The sequence below is a fragment of the Panthera onca genome, chromosome A1 (assembly GCF_046562875.1).
Source record: "Panthera onca isolate mPanOnc1 chromosome A1, mPanOnc1 haplotype 2, whole genome shotgun sequence".
NCBI classification, from domain to species: domain Eukaryota; kingdom Metazoa; phylum Chordata; class Mammalia; order Carnivora; family Felidae; genus Panthera; species Panthera onca.
The window spans coordinates 86,284,745-86,305,536 of NC_138339.1; the positions used below are offsets into that span (position 1 = coordinate 86,284,745).

General features: G+C 37.9%; 1 protein-coding gene across 3 annotated transcripts in view; it reads right to left on the reverse strand.

The window, feature by feature from the left end:
• Positions 1 to 20,792, reverse strand: part of ADGRV1 (adhesion G protein-coupled receptor V1) — a 565,435-nt gene that overhangs the window by 355,822 nt on the left and 188,821 nt on the right. For all 3 annotated transcript variants that reach the window (XM_078448177.2, XM_078448183.2, XM_078448190.2), the window contains exons 65-74: positions 19,778 to 19,926; positions 17,845 to 18,046; positions 17,103 to 17,322; positions 14,453 to 14,692; positions 13,017 to 13,166; positions 11,465 to 11,938; positions 9,116 to 9,259; positions 7,061 to 7,235; positions 5,633 to 5,768; positions 2,228 to 3,336 (exon numbers count right to left, since the gene is read on the reverse strand). In XM_078448177.2, the coding sequence (XP_078304303.2) occupies positions 2,228 to 3,336; positions 5,633 to 5,768; positions 7,061 to 7,235; positions 9,116 to 9,259; positions 11,465 to 11,938; positions 13,017 to 13,166; positions 14,453 to 14,692; positions 17,103 to 17,322; positions 17,845 to 18,046; positions 19,778 to 19,926 (2,999 nt within the window). The remainder of the gene's footprint in view (positions 1 to 2,227; positions 3,337 to 5,632; positions 5,769 to 7,060; positions 7,236 to 9,115; positions 9,260 to 11,464; positions 11,939 to 13,016; positions 13,167 to 14,452; positions 14,693 to 17,102; positions 17,323 to 17,844; positions 18,047 to 19,777; positions 19,927 to 20,792) is intronic.

Consider the following 20,792-nt stretch of genomic DNA (forward strand, 5'->3'; position numbering starts at 1 on the left):
GGGGCACTTGGTGGCTCAGTCTGTTGGGCATCCGACTTTGGCTCAGGTCACGATCTCGTAGCTTGTGAGTTCGAGCCCCGTGTCAGGCTCTGGGCTAACAGCTCAGAGTCCAGAGCCCCTTTCAGATTCTGTGTCTCCCTCTATGCCCCTCCCCTGCTCATGCTCGCTCTCTCTCTCTCTCTCTCTCAAAAGTAAAAAAAAAAAAAACAAAAAACCACACATTAAAATAAAATAAAATTTAAAATAAAAAGCCAGGAGTAAAGAAGACAAATAAGGGAACCTGGGGTATATGACCATGCAAATGTACTTCAGATGTTGTCACATAGATAACATCACGTGACAGTAAGAGGTAGGTATGGTGAGGAGTTATCATTTGCCCTATGTGTATCGTCAGTGTACCCTATGTAGGGAATAAACATTAGAGAACCTCATCAAGGTTCAGCTGAGTGACTGTTTGCCTGGTGAGTTAGGCTCAGGGCTGGTATATGGGTAGGCACTGGTATGTCACATCAGTATGGTGTTGGCATGCCACACGGCTATGCACTGGTATTGGTACGCCATACTGAGTGAGGAGCACCTCCGTTCCACGTGTACACAGCTGCTTTTCTGAGCACCCGAAGCACCCTCTCCTGACACTGTAACCAGGGCAACAAGATGTCTCCACAATCCAGTAACTACTGGGGAAATGCTTAGGATATCAAGGAGCCTCTGGCAACCATTTTGACTGGTCTGGGCCTCTGCCACACTAGCTGCTACATATTTTCATGGATCCCTCGTCATATTCAAATAACTATAATTAAATATCTATCCTATAGCATGGGGGAGGAGGATACTGAGTGTCAAAATAATTTTTTTTTTTTAATTTTTTTTTTTTCAACGTTTATTTATTTTTGGGACAGAGAGAGACAGAGCATGAACGGGGGAGGGACAGAGAGAGAGAGGGAAACACAGAATCGGAAACAGGCTCCAGGCTCTGAGCCATCAGCCCAGAGCCTGACGCGGGGCTCGAACTCACAGACCGTGAGATCATGACCTGGCTGAAGTCGGACGCTTAACCGACTGCGCCACCCAGGCGCCCCCAAAATAATTTTGATAGAAAAATATAGATGCATTAACCTAAACTGAATCAAAATCAGTAAATAACTTGGTGAACAGAATTACAACTTACAATACTCAATAAACTAGAGAAATGGGAATAAATGACAATTCTGGCTGGTTATAAAAGGAAGTTATATAATTGCAAAATTATGATTTAATTACTACTGAATGGCTAAAATAAAAATTCTAGGAGGCATCAAATCCTAAAGGGGTACATAAAAATGTTTATTCTAAAATTTTCCTTTTATAAAATAGAAACATAAAGAGTAGACACTAAATGATTTCATCAAGTCTCCCAATTAATGGTTGATGTGGTCCATAAATATAGGAGCCATGACATTTAGTTTCCTTTCCACTACACTATTTTATCATAGTGTCATCTGAAACTCTGAAGCACTGTGTAAAATTCATAAATGTTTATAAAAAAGAGCAGAGTAGGTAAGAATCATAAGATGGCCTCGTCAATACTCTAATTAGGGTAAGATACTGACAAGCTGAGCTAAACAACTTTAAGAAACACACTATGATTTCAGAGGAAAACTACCAATTATCACTGAAACATTTTAGAAGATGTATAAGAAACTCTTAAAAAATCAGTATATTTTTAATCTATTGTAATTTATATACCCAATAGTAAAGAAGTTATAAAAACTGCAATGGTTCAAAAGGAGAACAAAATAAAAGAGTTTTCATCTATTTCCCAACATAAAGAATTTCCTAGCATTGAGACTTAGATTTGGGGATGGATTATTGAAAGTGGTTCAGAAATGCAGAATGAGGTTTCACAAAAGGATATGCAATCATGTGTTTGGATAATTAAATTAAATATTTTCCAGTAGAAGAACATGGTCTTAAGCATTTTTATGGTCTTCCTAATACTGTGAAAGTATAAATTTATAGATTGTTTAACTAGATCTGAGCTAAGTGACATTTACAGTACAATTAAATTCGAGCTTGGCGCCCCAGAATAATATCATGAGTTCATGTTATGGGTTCCTGCCACAAGAAAACAATGGATTAATGAATAACTATGAGCAATTCAAGTAAGTCACCCTCTCAAATTAAATTTAAGACAGTAATATTATTACAAATTTTTTACCACAAAAGTACATTTTTATCTCCATTATACCTGTAATAATGACCATGGCAAAGGCTGCAAATCCACCATCATCCTTCCCCTTCACAATCTGTGCTCCTCCTTGAGGGTCTGTGAGAAACACATAGAAGAATTCTTGCCCCTCGGGCTCATCATCATCCAAAATTTGAACCAATACTTTATGTTCTCTTTCTCCATCTACAAATGTAAGGGTAACAGTTTGTTCTTCAAAATCTTCTTCTTCAGTTGCCCACGTTAGGTTGGAAATTCCATAGATATCATGAAAGGGCAATGCATTTGGTTCCTTCTGAGAAGATCTTTCACCAAAAGTTTTAACTGTTACGCTGACGTTGCCAGTAGACCCACCAGTTCTTCGGATCAAAACTTCTACAGCATTAGATGTACCATTTTTCACCTCTTCTTCAACATAAACAACAGGTGGCCCAAGACTAAATGTTCCATGGATGGAAACATTTGCAGTCACAGTGGACACCTCAGGCTTCCCAGGCAAGGCAGATGTATCAGGGACAGTGACAAGTTTCTCAGGGATGGCGGATACACCAGTTGCCTCAGGAACAATGGCAACCATTTCAGAGGGCTGTGGAACAGCATTTATCGTGGTTGTGTCAGGGTATGTGCTTGAGAAGTCAGTTTCTACAGGAATGAGAGCTGTGTCAACTGCTATGGCCACAGTTGTCTCAGGGAAAGAAACATCCATTCCCGCCGGGTCATCATTATCCAATATTGAGATCAATGCCACACTGAAATCTAGATTCAGGCGTGGTCTCCAATCAGCATCAAACTTTTGTAATCCTTTCATTTCTACTGAAGTAAGATTAATGTAAAACATTTCTTCTTCCTCAGGAAGCTGATCGTTAATAATGATTATTTCAATATTGACCTCAGGTTGGAATTTTTCAAAAAGTAGTTCCCCATTCTGAACAGGCTCAAAGTCTTCCATGGGCTTTGCACTGCCTGCAGTTGTCTGATAAGAAACTTTAATAAGATCGCCGTGGAACCCAAAGAGTCTTTGGACAAATAATCTAATCATCTGTGTATCCTCTGACACGATGACATTTCTTGAACTAGGGGAAAATTGAAAGACTCCCATTGGTTCAATTTCAGCAAAGGTGAACCCTGATCTGGAAAAAAACAACATGAAAGAACAGATGAAAAAAAGGAATACTATTGTAGAGATTCATTTTTCAAATATTTAAGGTGCTTCTCATGAGGGCATCTTATTTATGTATTTTGAGAGGGAGAGTGCATATGCATATGCATGTGTGCATTGGGGAGGGACAGAGAGAGAGGGAGAGAGAATTCCAAGCAGGCTCCACGTTTTCAGGGCAGAGCCTGATACAGGGCTCAATCTCACAAACGAGGAGATCATTACTTGAGCTGAAATCAAGAGTTGGACACCCAACCTACTGAGCCACCGAGGTGCCCCTCATGAGAGGCACCTTAAAAATGGCATGCCCTTTCAAATTCCACAAAACCCTATTTACACATTAGTGAATACACCAGAACACAAGAAATGTAAGAAGAGAAGCTGTGATCATGGGTGACAAGCCCTGACAAGTTTTATTAGCCCAGTGAAGAACATACAGGTCTCTGGCCTGTATATCTAGTTTATCCCAGAGCAGTTCTCTGAAGAATTTGAAACAGGAGGCTCTCTCTTATGATAAGTACACAGGGAGCCAAAAACTCAGGATGCTCTGGATGTCAGCCAGATTTCTTATCTACCAAATAGAAATGGCCATCCCTATTAAATGCAAAATCCTTGCTTCTTCCAGCTGGCCAGTAATGGGACTATTCTCTCACACAGTTTTTGCTAAAATTTTTCATGTGAATTTGAAGAAACATCCATAAATGAGTGATTTATCTTTAGCTTTTTCTTATGGAGTTTTGTTGTGAATTAACGGTTATGCCAGAGGTAACACAGGTGGCCCATCAAGAGAATTTAGATCACAGACATAATTTCTTTGGCTAATAGTTTTTTTTTTTTTTACCTGTTGTTTAATCCGTTTTTTTAATCCTTTAGGGAGGACACCCCAGAGCCCATCACTCTCTAGTGTCAAGCACCTATCTCTCAACACATAGCATAGCGGTTAAGAGCTCAGAAAGTAGAAGGCAGCCTGGGTTCAAATTATGGTCCCAACCTTATAAGCTGTGTGATGGGGGGTACATTACATATCTATGAGTTCTTTCTTCATCTAATGGGACTAATAATAGTATCCATGTCATATGGTTGTTGTAAAGTCATAGTAAACATACATGCATACATATAAAATATAATTAAGACATATATAACAACATATATACAAATTATAAAATATATCTTTTTTTAATGTTTATTTTTGAGAGAGAAAGAAATAGAGTGTGAGTGGGGGAAGGGCCAAGAGAGAGGGAGACACAGAATCTGAAGCAGGCTCCAGGCTCTGAGCTGCCAGCACTGAGCCTAAAGCAGGGCTTGAACCCACGAACTGTGAGATCATGACCTGAGCTGAAGTCGGACGCTTAACCGACTGAGCCACCCAGGTGCCCTGAAATATGTATCTCAAAACAATGCCTGACCTATCATAAGCACTATAAAACTGTTAACTATTGTTATTGTTAAAAGCATTTAAATTTCTTACCCAGCATTACATTCTGTGGCCAAACATTTTTTAAATATTTAAAAAACATTTTAAGATACTTTTTAAATATTTGATTGTGCCAACCAAGATCTCTTAAATCTAAACATACATACAAACATACTTGAACACACGCTGGTTTTGCCCACACCTTTCCACCATTTTCCTAGTAAGTAAAGTGAAGAGAAGAAAGATCAAGTAACTTTCTCAAAGTCACACAGCAAATAAGTGGCAGGGCCAGGACTAAATCCATGAGTCCACCTTAAAGGTCTGCCCTCTGCTATTCTGATCAACCCCATCGCAGGTATGAGACAAGTAAATTGCTTTTGACTGGGACATATTTATCTGCAAATGTACTGATTTAAATTAAACTCAAAAGAGCCACCAGTACAAGTCACATTATAACCCTGCTATGCCTATTCTTATTCTTAATCCCTTGGGAAAATTAGGTATTTTCTGGCAAATTCTCAGGAGACAGCCTCCTTTAATAACAGATGATTTGCCATCACGGTTTTTGTTGGAGGCGTTACCTAGGCCAACACTATGGAGTAAGAGGACAGGAAGAACTCTCTTCAAAGCAAGCAGAGGGTGGTGACTCTAGGAAAGTCAGCCTCCCTCTGTGGCATCTTTGGCATGCAGGCCATGTGTTGCTCTACACTAAAACTGTTCTCACATTTGCTTCAAGGAAAGTGATCCTTGTGTCTTCTTCTGTTTCAACTGCTAAATTCCACACTGTTCCTCAGAGATTTTACTGGTTGAGAATTGGGTTGAAAATTCTCTTTGTTTTGCTGGTTGAGGATCTTACCGAAGTTGAGCCCCACCAGGGGCACTGCTCTGCACCCCAGAGAGGTGAATAACAAAGGCCTCTGGACGACCAGGACTGGGAAATGTCCACAGCAAGACTCCTTTACTTTGTTCTCCATGAGAAAATGAAAGGCTCCCTGGGAGGGAAGAGGACAAGAGTATCAGGGTATTATTTATGAGTTCTTACACTGGGATACAACTCTTAAAAATGCAGTAAAATACTGTCTTTTCCAAAATTCTGTGACAGTCTACAAAAGGTTAAAACATTTAAAAAGGCAGAAGGGGAAGTAAACTTAGAGAAAGGTCATTACGCCACAAGTTCTGCCTTCAATCCCTGTCTGTTCCGCATGGTAGAGGTCACATCATCTAACATTTAGGTCTCAGTGACCCTCACAGAGCTAACGTTATAATTAAAAAAGAAAGAAAGAAAATGAAGCAACAGCCACTCTATTGTGAGAAATATTCAGGTGAACACATAAATGAATACACAGTTCTACCTTTTTTTAATATTATACAGGCACATTAAGTTTTTAGAACTACTTTTAATAAACTAATATATCGACAGAATCATCTGCTTAGTGACCACTATTTCCAGGTGAGGTATGAAGTTTTTATTTTGATTGAATAAAGTTTCTCATTTTTACCAACTCTGATCACTCAAATATGAAAGCAGTGTATTAGAAAACAAATGGTGGGGCACCTGGGAGGCTCAGTCAGTTAAGCATCCGACTTAAGCACAGGTCATTAATTATCTCAGGGTTTGTGAGTTTGAACCCCACTGACAGTGCAGTGCCTGATTGGGAGTGTCTCTCTCTCTCTCTCTCTCTCTCTCTCTCTCTCTCTCTGCCACTTCCTTACCCACACTGTCTCTCTCTCAAAATAAATGAATAAACTTAAAAAAAGAAAAATAAAAAGAAAAGAAAAATGGTTCAGGGCGCTGGGGTGGCTCAGGCAGTTGAGTGTCCAACTCTTGGTTTCAGCTCAGGTCACGATCTCGTGGTTTGTGTGGTAGAGCCAGGTCAGGCTCCAAACTGATAGCACGGAGCCTGCTTGGGATTCTCTCTCTCCCTCTCTGCCCCTCCTCTGCTTGCTTTCTGTCTCAAAATCGATAAATAAACATTAAAAAAAAACAAGGGGTGCCTGGGTGGCTCAGGTCATGATCTCGTGGTTCATGAGTTTGAGCTCCACATCAGGGTCTCTGCTGCAAGCATGGAGCCTGCTTTGGGTCCTCTGCCCTCCCCCCCACCCACCCCTCTCTGCCCCTCCCCAGCTTGCTCTCTCTCTTTAAAACATAAACATTAAGAAGCAAAAAAAAAAAAAAAAACGAAACACAGTTCATTATCCAGAGTAACGACAGTCCAAGAAAATGAGTGGCCAATTACACATCTCCATGTCCTATAGGGCAGATCTTAGAAAAGCTACAACTCACCTAATTTTGGGGTCATATTGCCAACAACAATGAATTCGGGGATTTCTAACCCAGGAGCATATCCAGCCACCCAGGCAACCACGAGAGAGCCATATGTGCCTCTCCTAGAAATCACAACGTGGCTTGTTCCCGCAGTGACGTCCGTGAGTGGAAAAGCAGTAGATTCAAAACCAACCTGAGAAAAAACATGCTTAGAATATTTTATTTCTTTCTAAACATTCCTGTTTTCTAAACAGTCAGTTATAAGTCAACTTTCTCTTTGTTTATACAATCTATTTTCTTGTTTTGAAAATATTCAATTCAAGAGTAATGCTTAAGAAATGACATCTGAGGGGCGCCTGGGTGGCCCAGTCGGTTAAGCGGCCGACTTCGGCTCAGGTCATGATCTCACAGTCCGTGAGTTCGAGCCCCGCGTTGGGCTCTGTGCTGACAGCTCAGAGCCTGGAGCCTGCTTCAGATTCTGTGTCTCCCTCTCTCTCTGACCCTCCCTCATTCATGCTCTGTCTCTCTCTGTCTCAAAAATAAATAAACATTAAAAAAATAAAATAAAAAAAATAAAATGACATCTGAGATTTGGAAATTTATTCAATTTTGTAACTCCAATGATAGTTTATACCTTTTTTTTTAATCAAAATATAATCCTCTGAGTTTACAAGACCCAAAAAAGACAAATGTAATTTGTTAAAAATGAAAGCAAAAGATTAAAAATTTTAATGATTTGTTCATGGGTTTTTATAGAATCTGGTTTATCTAGAACTGAAATCTGACTTCTTTCCAAGATATAATAATAAATTCTTCATTTGTAAAATGAGCACCATACACTAGATTTTCTATTAAGATTCTTTCCAGCTCTTTGACTCAATTTAATATTTTTTTGAGGACCAGAAACCTCCAAAGATTTTTTTAAAATAATCATCTTTTTCATCCATATCAAGTAAGATCTTGTTTTAAGGGTAACCTTTTCAGGAAACTCTGGGACTTAAAAATGATTTATAGATGAAACAATTTCTGGCCAATAAGTAAAAATAAAACCAGATTCCTGGCTTCACACTGTGATTTGGATAACTCAGTTTACCTCTTTTGGTCCCAATACCAATAAATTGGGATACCATATGATTGACAGTTCTATATTAAGACTCATTTGCCCCATTTTATTTTTCTTCAATATTCCAGACTTTTTTTTTAATATTTACTTATTTTTGAGATCAAGAGAGAGAGAGACAAAGAGCAAGCAGGGGAGGGGCAGAGAGAGAGGGAGACACAGAATCCAAAGCAGGTGCCAGTCTTTGAGCTGTCAGTACAGAGCGTGATGTAGGGCTTGAACACACAAGCTATGGGATCATGACCTGACCTGAAGTCGGACACTTAACTGACTGAGCCACCCAGGAACCGTCTAACAAATACACACATTACCATGAGCCAGAGACAACAGCCTCTGCCTTGCTCGTATACTGACAGAATCTGCCTACATAGGAATTAAAGCCCTCAAGTTATTCTTTGTTCTCCTGTGAATTTACAAAGTGATTAGGAAACACTCTTTCCCACACTGAACTCCTGTAGAAGATTCAAATATGCAGGGACAACCAAGTCACAGGATCCTATCACGATTTATCTCCAACATCACAAACGTGGCACAATAAAAAGGGCTCTCAAAATGAAAGAAAAATATTCACAATGAGTAAATGAAAAAGTCTGAAATATTAACTGATGTTTTGTTCTAATTTTAATTATTTAGCATAAAATATCTCAATATGAAATATTCACTAACAACAACAACAAAAACCTGGAAATTTTTATTCTAGGTGACGGTTATTTTAAAAATCCTTATATTCACATTCTGTGAGACACAAACTTTCTAAATCTCCAAAAAGGAAAATGCCAAAAATTGGCAAATTACTTTCATACAATGCATCTATAATCAGTGCATCTACTTTGATACTGATTTAAGGAAATAATGAATCTTGAGCAATTTTAGGTCTAAGAATCTTTTTAATCCTTCCTGTGAAAGCTGCCCTCTAGTGGTTCTACGACGGTTACACACCCTGGACTCATTACCTGAGAATTGGCGGCTTTCTCAGGGACAGGAAGGACAGTGGATTTTGCTTCCTGGAGAATTTTTGGCATGCCGTAGAAACGCCCACTGACAAGCATCACAGTCAGCAGTTGCAAGGTGAAATTAGAGCCCAGGGATAAGAAGACCTATAAACAATCAGTATCAATGACTTCTTTAGTAGTATAAAAAATAATTTTCAGAGAAAAATACTGACATTTGACAGGAGTCATTAGCACAACATCTCACGGTCCTTGCATACAGTTTCATCAATATATGTCTTTTCCCTCAGGTCATAAAACAAATCACAAGTACAAAGACTATGGGGTGAAGAGTGATCGAGTGTAAAAACACAAATTTGCAAATCTTCCATGTGTGTCCAAATGCCTCAAGAATGATAACAATCACAGAAGTCACATTAGTAATGGAATCATGTACCACAGGAATAAAAGAGCGCACTGGTGAACAGTCAGCATCTAAAACTCACTTTCTTCTTCTCCATCGAGTGATAATTACTAAGCTAATGAGATTTACTCAAAACGGATAATGATGTAGGTGTACTGATCATCCGAATATTTTGGATAAATAAAAATTACTAATAAAATGTATTAGATTACAAAGTTTTAAAGTTTTCAAATCTAACTAAAAAAGGGAAATTCTGAATTTAAAAATTAATGTTACTCTAAAATGGATTTTTTTTTTAAATTTACAAAGCATTTTCCCACAGAAACATGGTTGTTGATAATGGATAAGCCTCCAAGTCATCTCATAATCTGGACTATTACTAAAAACTCTGTACACCTTTATTGAATGCAAAAATAACCATTTTTGTGGAGTCTGTTCTTCTTTTAAATATAATGTACTTAAACATACACCACAGTCCTCCAAATGTGCAAAATATGTACCCTAGTAGTTTCAAATGTTATGTAACATGAGGATAACAGATGCTTCAATCATGCAATCAATCTTCATTTTTTCAAAGTGACACTCACTGAATATGACTCATAGATCAAGTGCTAAGGAAACAGAAATAAATCAGTGTCCTCACTTCAAGCATGTGCCTCCCACCTCTCTTCTAGGGGTGCACCCTTCCTCCACACAGTTCACTGGCTGGGCCGTTATGGTGGGGCATGTGCAGAAATCGAGGGTTAAGATTTTTTCAGTGGTCTCCTTTTTCCCTTATGCTCTAGATATAATGCATTGCTCTTTGAAGACTGGGATATTAGTTAGAAGAAGAAAATATGCATATAACTTTTGATTCTCCAAAACTTAACTACTGATGGCCTACTGTTGACTAGAAGCCTTACTGATAACATGAACAGTCAATTAACACATATTTGATAAGTTTTCACATATTACTACTGTATTCTTGCAATAAAGCAAGCTGGAGAGAAGAAAATGTTCTTAAGAAAATCATAAGGGAAAAAACATTTACAGTGCTGTACTATATTTGCTGCAACACATCCACATGTAAGTGAACCCGCACAGCTCAACTCAGGTTGCTCAAGGGTCAACTGTATACCATTCATCTTTTCAAGTGAAAGGAAAAGAAGACTAACACCCTTCAAAATGTTCCAGGTACCATGCACTACAAGAGACAATCTAGGAGTTAGGCAGATCAAGGCTTTTAGTCCCTGTAATATATATCACTTATTTTGGATTTCCTACACATAGTCTGAGAATAGTTTTGTACTATCCATATGGCTTAGTAAAATAACAGAATAATCAAATCTTCACTGTGGCAGGTCTTACTGTCAAATGAAATCTCACTATAAAATAATAGGAAGCTATTCCTAGAAAAGCTAAAGGAATGTCCCCTGGTGTTCATTAACAGAAATTAAAACTTGAATGCATTCACAAGGTGATATTACATAGATAGGTATAAGAAAATGTTTTGTTACATAATTTAGGCACACTGTATTTTTTTAAAAACTCTTCTAATTTGTCAGTGAGACTTAATACAATCATATTCTGGTCAAGTTCATCCATCTCCCACTTCCCCAGCTTTGCAGTCTTTATTCCAGTCTGGAAAATTTTCAGAAACAGGAAATGGAGGCTAGAAATTAATACAACAGGGTCAGGGCATCGAGTCAATTTCCCAAAGAACTATAGGAATGTTAGAAATAAGTACTGCATTAAGTGTCAGATGCATTTAAACAAAAATACGTTATTACCAAATGGGAATATACTAAATTCATTTATAAACTGCACATGTCTCATCCAATAATTATTATGCATTTTTATGGCATTTTTTTATGGTTATATTTAAATATCTCAGTAAGATTTTAAGCTGAAAACGAGATAAGCCAGGCCTCTCCTTGAAACGGTCAGGAAACTGAAGAAATGCTACAAACCTGACTCCTCACTGGCACCAGGTCCACTTTATATCTGGCACCGTCTTTGACCACCAGCTGCCTCTCTGAATTTTCACTAACAACTAGCTGCTCCTTTTGGTCAGAAGAGATCCGAAAACCAACAGCCACGTCTCCAAATGTTCCAGCAAGCCGGGTTACATTAATTTGGATGAATCTACTAAGGTTTTGCCCTACAAGGATTGACTGGTAATCTGAATACAGAGCAAATACTCCATGTGGGTCATCATTTGCAGAAACAGAGAACTGTGTGATGCATTTCTCTGGATCCAGTTCTGCTCCTCCCTCTACAGAAACAAGCCGGATCACATAATCTTCTTCAATCTCAGGTATATCATCTGGCAGCAAATGAACATCAAATCTCACTTCACTCTCTCCATCAGCAATAGTGAAAAATCCTTTTGTAGAAAGAAAGTCTCCAGTAATGTCAAACACACTGCTTATTTCCCAGTAAACCTAAAATAAAAGGAAATAATCCAACAAAGTCACATAATTCAGTATATTGAATCAAAAGCCTTTATATTTCCCCCCATAATATACAAAAACTAACTCTGAATTGTGCAGCATCATAGTCAAAGCCAGACTCTCCAAATAGTCAGTTTAGAAAGTATGGAAGAATGACATTAGCATCATGAAAGTATATGAACTCTTTCAGACTATTGTATGCAATTTGCAGGACAAGATTACAAAATCTCATTTTACTTCTAAAATAATAACATGATTTGAAGAGATAAAGCAAAGCAAAGTTAACTTTGGAATGGCAGTTCCATAAATACATTCTAGAGTTCTGAATATGTATTTGATAGGCATTTGAATCACAGACAATACTTGAAGATAAAAAGCGAGTAGAGAATCTGATGCTTCATACTGGAATTTGTTTGGGTTCACTTTTAACAAAAAGGGAATATCTACAAGATTTCAAGAATTACAAATTCTTTTCCAAGAATTTTTGTACCCCTAACCATAAAGTTTCCACTGAGGAAGTAACAGTTAATCTCCAATATGTGAAAAGAGTTAAGTTCATAAAGAAACTGCAAAGTATGTTCTGCTAGCAAACAAACAACCTTGATCTGTTAGACAAACATCCCGATGATTTACAAGAGCATCCCCAAACAGTCTATGTCAATATACATGCAAATGCAACCTCTTAAAAATCAGTTGGTAAATGAGAAAATTATACTGAGAAATAAAGCTCTAAAGAATAGATTAAGCAATTTACAAAACTCATTGAGGGACTTAAGTAGGAAAAGTTAAACATCAGAGCAAATAAGAAAATACAAAATAATTCAGTCACACCCTTCATGACTAAGTGTGAGAAAGATCTTTTCAATCTAAGTATAGCTGGGTTTAGAGAAACAGCTAGAGGTTGATGTTGGCTGAAGAACCCAAAGGTGCTGAAATGAACCTTCTCGGCTTCTCTGAAACTCATGTTACTTCTAAAATTTTTACCATAACATACAGTTTCTCTGTTCTTCACAATCACGTTTGTTAGGCAAATTGTCACACTATTTAAAAATCAAATGAAAAATAGTACCATAATTTCTCCAAAAATGCCCTTGACTCTTTTGACAAAGAAAGTAATGATCAGGGGCCCTTCCAGAGCCGACGGCTCTGAATAGGTCTTCTCAGATAAAGACTCAGGAGCAAACTGAACAACCCCATTTGGATCGCCAAACTTCTGTATCTAAAAACAGAAAAAGATAGCAGAATGAATAATATAACAACTACAGATGAAATTACAGTACCTAACATATCAATATGCAGATAAGCTGAAGAAACGAAAGAAACACAGAAATAAGTCTTGAATATAATCTGCCTAGCTACCTGATTTTTCAAAAGCTTCTTCAGTACACTGATTGTTATCTAAAACAAGTAGGTTCTTATTCCCCAAGGGTAATGGGAGTGTCTGGAAAACTGTAATTTGGAGAGTCTCAGAAGGATGGTACTTCAATGCCTGAATTTGATTTGATTTGCCTCATGTTTGCTTCACTTTACCAGGTCTAATTGTTCAGTCAAACACTAGCCTAGATTTTGTTGTGAAAGTATTTCGTAGATGTGATTAATATTTACAATTGGTTGACTTGAGTGAAAGAGATTACCCTTGATATTGTGAGTGGGCCTCCTCCAATCAGCTGAAGGCTTTTAGAGCAAACACTAGAGCTTCCCAGAAGAAAAGGAATTCTGCCTCAACACTGCAATTTAGGAATCCTGCTTGATTTTCCATTCTGCCAACCTGTCCCACAAAATTCAAACTCAAGATCACGACTGCAAGTCTTTCGTAACCTTCCTACCAGCCTGCTCTATGGACTTTGGACTTGTCAACCTTCACAAACGTGTGAGCCATTTTTTTTAAGTCAATCTTTCTCTCTCTTTGTTTTTCTGGAGAAGTCTGACTGATACAGACCCCAGACTATTTTCTAAGCTTAAAAAAAAAAAAAGAATATCTCTCTAGATCATTTTCACAGTAGCCTTGGTCCCCAGCACTTTCTACCCCTAATGGACTAAATGGTTCATTCATATAAAATACACTAAATTCAGAGTTGATGCAACACAATCATTGCGCTAATTGAACAAATAACCATTCTTTCTCCCCACAATCTGCCTTGTGACTGAGTTAATAACTTTTATGTACTTTCACAGCAAGGATACCCAATGTTTAGGATGATGTAACAAACAGCTCCTGTCTAAAAGTGCAAAAATATTTCCAAAACACCAAATTTTCTCAGGGAGCAAAATAAGTATTTATCACACTACATGAAGGCCACTTAAAAAGTAACTACCAATAATCAAGCTATATAATGAATTAATATAATAACCAGAAAGTCTGGTCCATAGGAATTATTCTGACTTCATCAGGTTTTATGACTTTCGATACATCTTAAGCCCATGGAGTTTCAACAAATATAAAATGCATTTTTTGATAAATTCATTAAATCCAAAATTCTGTGGGAAAAATAAAGTTGGACTTACTGTTATAGTAATATCTTTAGATCTGGAGTCTAATTTAGCTTCTCCTTTCACAAGTTCAAGTTTAATAATGAAAATCTCTTCAACTTCAATGTCTTCATGAGGATAGATTGTCAGAGAGATGGTTCTCACACCACCTTCTCCCTCTCCAAAATAGAAGAATCCACTCACTGGGTCTGCAATGTCTCTGTTCTGTGGTGGTAAAGCTTCTTGAGAATTGGGTCCTAATATCTCCCAGTTCACCTGAAGGATATTGTGTTTTTAATAGAGATGATCAATTTCAATTTTTTAATTTATTTCTTTATTTTAAAATTTTTTAAAAAGTAATCTCTACACTCAATGAGGAGCTCAAACTCACAACCCTGAGATCAAGAATGGCATAATCTACTGACTAAGCCAACCAGGTGCCCCAGAGATAATCAATTTTAAGCAAAGAATTACTTTGCAGGATATGTATTATTAGAAACAAATATATCTATATATGAAAATTATTCTATGATATCTCCAGCAAATTCCTCATGTCTTTTAAAAAATACTAATATTTGAGGGGCATCTGGGTGGCTCAATCAGTTACATGTCCAACTTCGGCTCTGGTCATGATCTCATGGCTCTTGAGTTCAAGCCCCATGCAGGGCTCTGTGTTGACAATTCAGGGCCAGGAGCCTGCTTAGGATTCTATTTCCCTCTCTCTCTGCCCCTCCCCTGCTCACACTCTGTCTCTGTCTCTCTCTGTCTTTCAAAACTAAACATTGAAAAACAATTTTTTAATTAAAAGTTAAAAAAATAAAAATACTAATATTTGCAAATATAAACTACCTAATTGCAGGATATAAGTTTTCAGGGATAACAATGTATATGCTTACTAAGTAAAGAAAAGTATGAATACTTGGTCATTTGTCATCACCACAGGATAACAAAAATATAAAAGCATGTATTTTAAATATACATTTTAGAGAAATAAAAATTTAAATAGTATGAATACAACACTGTTTTGCTGTATGCACAGGTTCTGTCAACCAAAACCCATTTGAATAAGATAATAAAACTATGTGAAAAATCTTATGGGTGTGTAACTTCTTTTAAATACACCTAAATAAATTCCTAGTGTAAAACAAACACAACTTTTCTTAAATTGTTATAAAAAACAAAATACTTTTCATATCTGCAAGGAAAGAAAATTGGGAATTTCTCTTTGCTTCTTTCCTCTTTCCGCAGCACTGGGCATGCAGCTGACCACTGCCTCTTTCTGGCAATGCTGCATCCTGTCTTCAGTGGCCTCCATGATACATACCTTCCCAGTTTTCCTCCGCCTCTACATCTCAGGTTTCTTAGCTGGCTCTCCTTCCTCAGAGAGTTCACTGCTGGCAGTTGGGGACCTCAGGCTGTCTCCTTCACGTCCCTATCTACGCACCTTAGGCCACACAGTTTTAAATGCCTCCACACGTCAGCAGCTTCTCCCCTCCCCGCAACCGCAACCCATACTTACACATGCCCCTGCCTGCCCGACCCTGCACTGGGACGTCCGGTATCAATCTCCAATTAACATGGCCAAAACAGAACTCTTGGTTTTCTGCCAAGCTTCTGCATCTCAGTAAACAGCACTACAATTTAACCAGCCGCTCAACTGAAATTGCAGCAGTTATTCTTCATTCCGCCTTCCCTCAGCCTCCACTAGTCTAGTGTTTTCTCCAAAACATACTCAATATCTATTCACTCCTCACCATCCCATCTCCACCTGTCTGAGCCACTGTCATCTTGACCCTGGATGACACAGGGCAAGAGCCTCCTAACTAACCTCCCTGCTTCTACTCTGGCTTCTTGACATTTCATTTTCCTTAGAACAGTCAAAAGGGAGCTACCTAAAAATGGCAATCCAGGGATATCAACACCATTCCCCCACTTCAAACTCTCTAATGGTATCCTGTTTGCACTTAGAATGCTCTTTAGTCTGGCTAAGGAGGGTCGCTGTGATCAAACACCTCTGGACCTCTCTGATCTACCTTGTGCTGCTACCCCCGACCACCCAAGCCCGCTACCACATGGAACTCTCCGTACCTCAAACATGCCAGGTTTGTAGATACACACTTATTCCTTCTGCCCAAATGCTCATCCCTCTAACAATTACGTGACCATCTCTTTCTCAGCATCCAGTGTTCAGCTTAAATATCACGTCACCATCTAATCTAGAGTAGTCAACAACTCTAACTCTAGAGTAGTAGTCAATCTAGAGGTAACTCACGATTGTGTTTCTCAATTTTACATCCCTGCAGAGCACTTAAGTGCTATCACATAATTTTCTTTTTGTTTATTGCTCTGAAAACTCTAAGAGAACAGAGACGAGGTCTGTCTAGGTCACCAGTGTATTCTCAGTGCCCAGAAGAGGACCTGGAACATAGAAAGCACTCAACAAGTACTTGAACTAATGCGTTTTATAAGAATTCTTCATTTTATTTCTAACTTGCTCTCGAGAGATTCTGATGACAGCTTGTCTCATACATTTTTATGGACTTATATGACCTGGAAGCCACTTTACCCCTATTAGGTAATTAATAAATATTATTGCATATACATAAATGGATATATTTGAATAGTAAGAAAATCCAGCTCCATACTCAAGCTATCATTTTTCAAACCATGGGAAGAAGAACTCTACCTGAATCTCTCCCAAGAGTCCTCCAGCCCGCTCCAGCAGCAAGGATAAAATCATTGTGGAATGGGGATTAGGAACAGAAATGTTGCTTTCATTAAGAAATCTTATAACGCCAAACGGAGGGTCACTCTTGGCAATTGTGATTCTGCTCACTAGGTGGCGCCCAAGGACCGCTCCTCCAGTCGCTCCAATGAGCAAAATTTCAATGGGCTCTGCAAATTCACTGCATAGCAAGAAGGAGCAATTCTGAGTTTAAACATATTAAAATGCTTCTAAAACCCAAATAACTAGTCATTTTCCAAATTGGTCATACATATTCAAGGCACAGCATTCATACACCAGTGGTACGAAGAGGGTGCTTAGCTAAAAGCATGAATGATCAACTTCAATATTACATAACCTGCAACAGTTATTAGACGTTCTTCCTCTCTTTTGAATTGCTTAATGCATTATTAAGGAAGTGAATTGCAGGATGCTTCTACATTCTGATTAGACTTTTCAAATCTAAAAGAACAAAAATTTATTGTTTCCCTCTATATGCAAAAAATGACAAAGACAATCCTAATGGTCTCCTGATCCCTTCTTCCCTACCCCAGCCCCCATAAAAGTTTCTCATGAGTTTCTCAATTGGCACATGTATAACCTAAAATCCTGTTATCAGTGCAAAACATAGGTAAAGACTGGAACACAAAAATCCTGCTTTACATATGCCCAAAGTATTTCCAACATTACTAAGTAGTATTACCTTTCATTATCATCAATGATGGAGACATTTATAAAACTTAAATTCTGTCCATGCTGAAAGGTGATTGAACTGCCATGCAGTATATAATCCACACCGGCAGGAACTGTAGAGGAACTCCGAGAGATGAAATCAGCAGTCACACGGCCATAAGTCCCCTGCAGCCTCACCACTGGAATCATAATCACTCCAACATCCTCCTCCACTGTGGCAGGAATATGTAATTAACTGGTATGCCAGACAAAACCACTATCTTTTTAAGACTCAGTCAAATTAAACACAGCAATATAACAGTACAGTTGTGCAAGCCCTCAATGTTTCCATAGTTCATTTATCACTTTAAAAAATATTAGTGAAAATTTCAAGACATTTTTTATGAGAAATGCAGTTTGTCATAAGTTAAAAATTATAGTCAGCAGTGCAAGTTAGAATTGAAATAACCTATTTAATCATTAGCACAGGAATTCTTCCTCTGTGTGCTACATACAAATAAATGATGCTTGCTTTCCAAGACAATGCTAGATGAACATGAAAAACCCTTAAAATATGTGTACTCAAAGGAAAGTATTCTGGACTGCTGCTACATTTAGTTGAAGTCTATGTAATATAAATAACTGTGTTTAATGTTAATTATATCATATGAATGTTTTAGAAGTCCACATATAAATATAATTCTATTACTTCTTGAGTTCCGATGAAATATATTTGAGAATGTGAAAATGTATCCTCAAAGTTTAATTTCAACTTAGAAATTCTTTTCAAAAATTTACTTCCTCTTAAGCTATGCCAACCTCTGTAAATTAAAATGTCATTTAATAGTTTACACTAGCTATGTTTACATTAGCCAACAGTTCGTATTAGCTATAGCTAAATAATATTGAATTTACACTGTAGTTATAAATATGCATTGCTCCAAAGACAACAAATCAAACAGAAATCACTGAACACAAAAAAAATTCTAAGTGATTTATTTATTTCTTGGTATAAAACTAAAGCATGACTTTTATTAACTGTAGACTGAAGTTCACAAAATAGTGATGTCTTCCATATCCGTAAAGTCGATATTAATCAATTGCAAAATGATTTCTGATGAGCTTTAAAAATGGGTACATAACCAATGAATTTGATGGAGGCAATGAAGTCAAAAAGTTAATTGCAGCAAGAAGATAACATGTTAATTTTGAAAGGCATGTTCATATTCTACCTTTAAATAAAATAAAAAAGCAGCCCCTTTTTCCCCAGGAGGGATTACAGCCATAGATCATGCATTCTGCTTCTAGGGGGGTGGGGAACAGACAACAGTAGGTGGCTGCTGTTAGGAACTGTCACAAGAAAGTACGAGTAGGTGCCCAGATACCACCTGCATTGTATTGCAGTCCAGTAAAACGGTCATTTCAAAGCTGATTATTTATTAGAAACTGAATATTCACTGATTTCTAATCAGAGAGGAAACGATTTCATAAAGGAGAAAGATACTTTATGAAGATGACTGAAATCTAAACATTGCAATAATCCTAAGGTTCAATGGGTTTTCTAAAGCCTCGTTCCTTACCATTCAGCTTTGCCACACACAAGTAAGGTTCATACTGCCCAAAGATAACTCAAAATATATTTTACAAATAAAATATATAAATATATGTAAATACATATAAAGGTGTACATGTAGGGGCACCTGGGTGGCTCAGTCGATTAAGCATCCAATTCTTGATTTTGGCTCAGGTCATGGATCTCCCAGTTCATGAGACTGAGCCCCACTCAGGTTCTATGCTGACAGGGTGGGGCCTGCTTGGGAATTCTCTCTCTCTGCCCTTCCTCTACTCCCATCGTCTGTCTGTCTCTCTCTCTCTCTCTCTCTCTCTCTCTCAATAAATAAATTTAAAAAACCTTTTTGAAAAAAAAAAGTTGCGGCAAATTTATAAGATGACTGAAAACTTACCTTCAAAGGCAGTGTATCTTGGGTCAAATTCAATGACACCCTCTACATTATCATTTTTCATTATTATGATTCGAATAATGGAGATGTTTCCTATTTCAGGAGGTTGATCTATCTGAAGTCCATTTTCTTGAATGGTAAAATCATACCCGCTTGCGAAGTCATAAAAAAAATAATAAAAGGAGTAAATAATTGTTCATTGAAATGTCCTCTTAGCTCCTATAACTTAGTCCTATTAAGTGTTCTTATATTTTTAAAGATCCCAACACTAAAATATTTCTTTTTCCTGAAATGATGTCTGAAACAGACTTCTGTGCTGCTACAAATTATCACTGCCTGCATGAAACCTAAACCAATATAAAGTTATTAAATGAGAAAAAGACTATTGGGAAATTGGGGAAAAGTTGTAAAATGAACCTCTGGGTGACAAATGCATTGATAAACTCATCCAACAGTGATGGACCAAGGAAGAGGATGTACATGAAACTGTAGTGCACTCTGAGACAGGAAACCAGCTGGGCCACAGTCACAGTGTCAGGATGAAAGGGTTACTTTAAAATTTTTTTATGTTTATTTACATTTTGAAAAAGAGAGAGAACAAGTGAGTGCATTTGTACGCGGGGAGGAACAGAGAGAGAGGAAGAGAGAGAATCTCAAGCATGCTCTGTGCTATCAGCACAGGGCCCAATGAGACTGCAGAGCTGAACATGGGGCTCATTGCCACAGACTGTGAGATAATGACCTGAGCCAAAATCAAGAGTTGGACGCTTAACTGACTGAGACACCCAGGTTCCCCTAAAAGGGTGACCTTAACTTTTTTTTAATGTTTATTCATTTTTGAGAGAGAGAGAGACAGAGCACGAGCAGGGAGGGGCAGAGAAAGAAGGAGATACAGAATCCGAAGCAGGCTCCAGGCTCTGAGCTATTAGCACAGAGCCCGACACAGGGCTCGAACTCACAGACTGAGAGATCATGACCTGAGCCGAAGTTGGACACTCGACTGACTGAGCCATCCAGG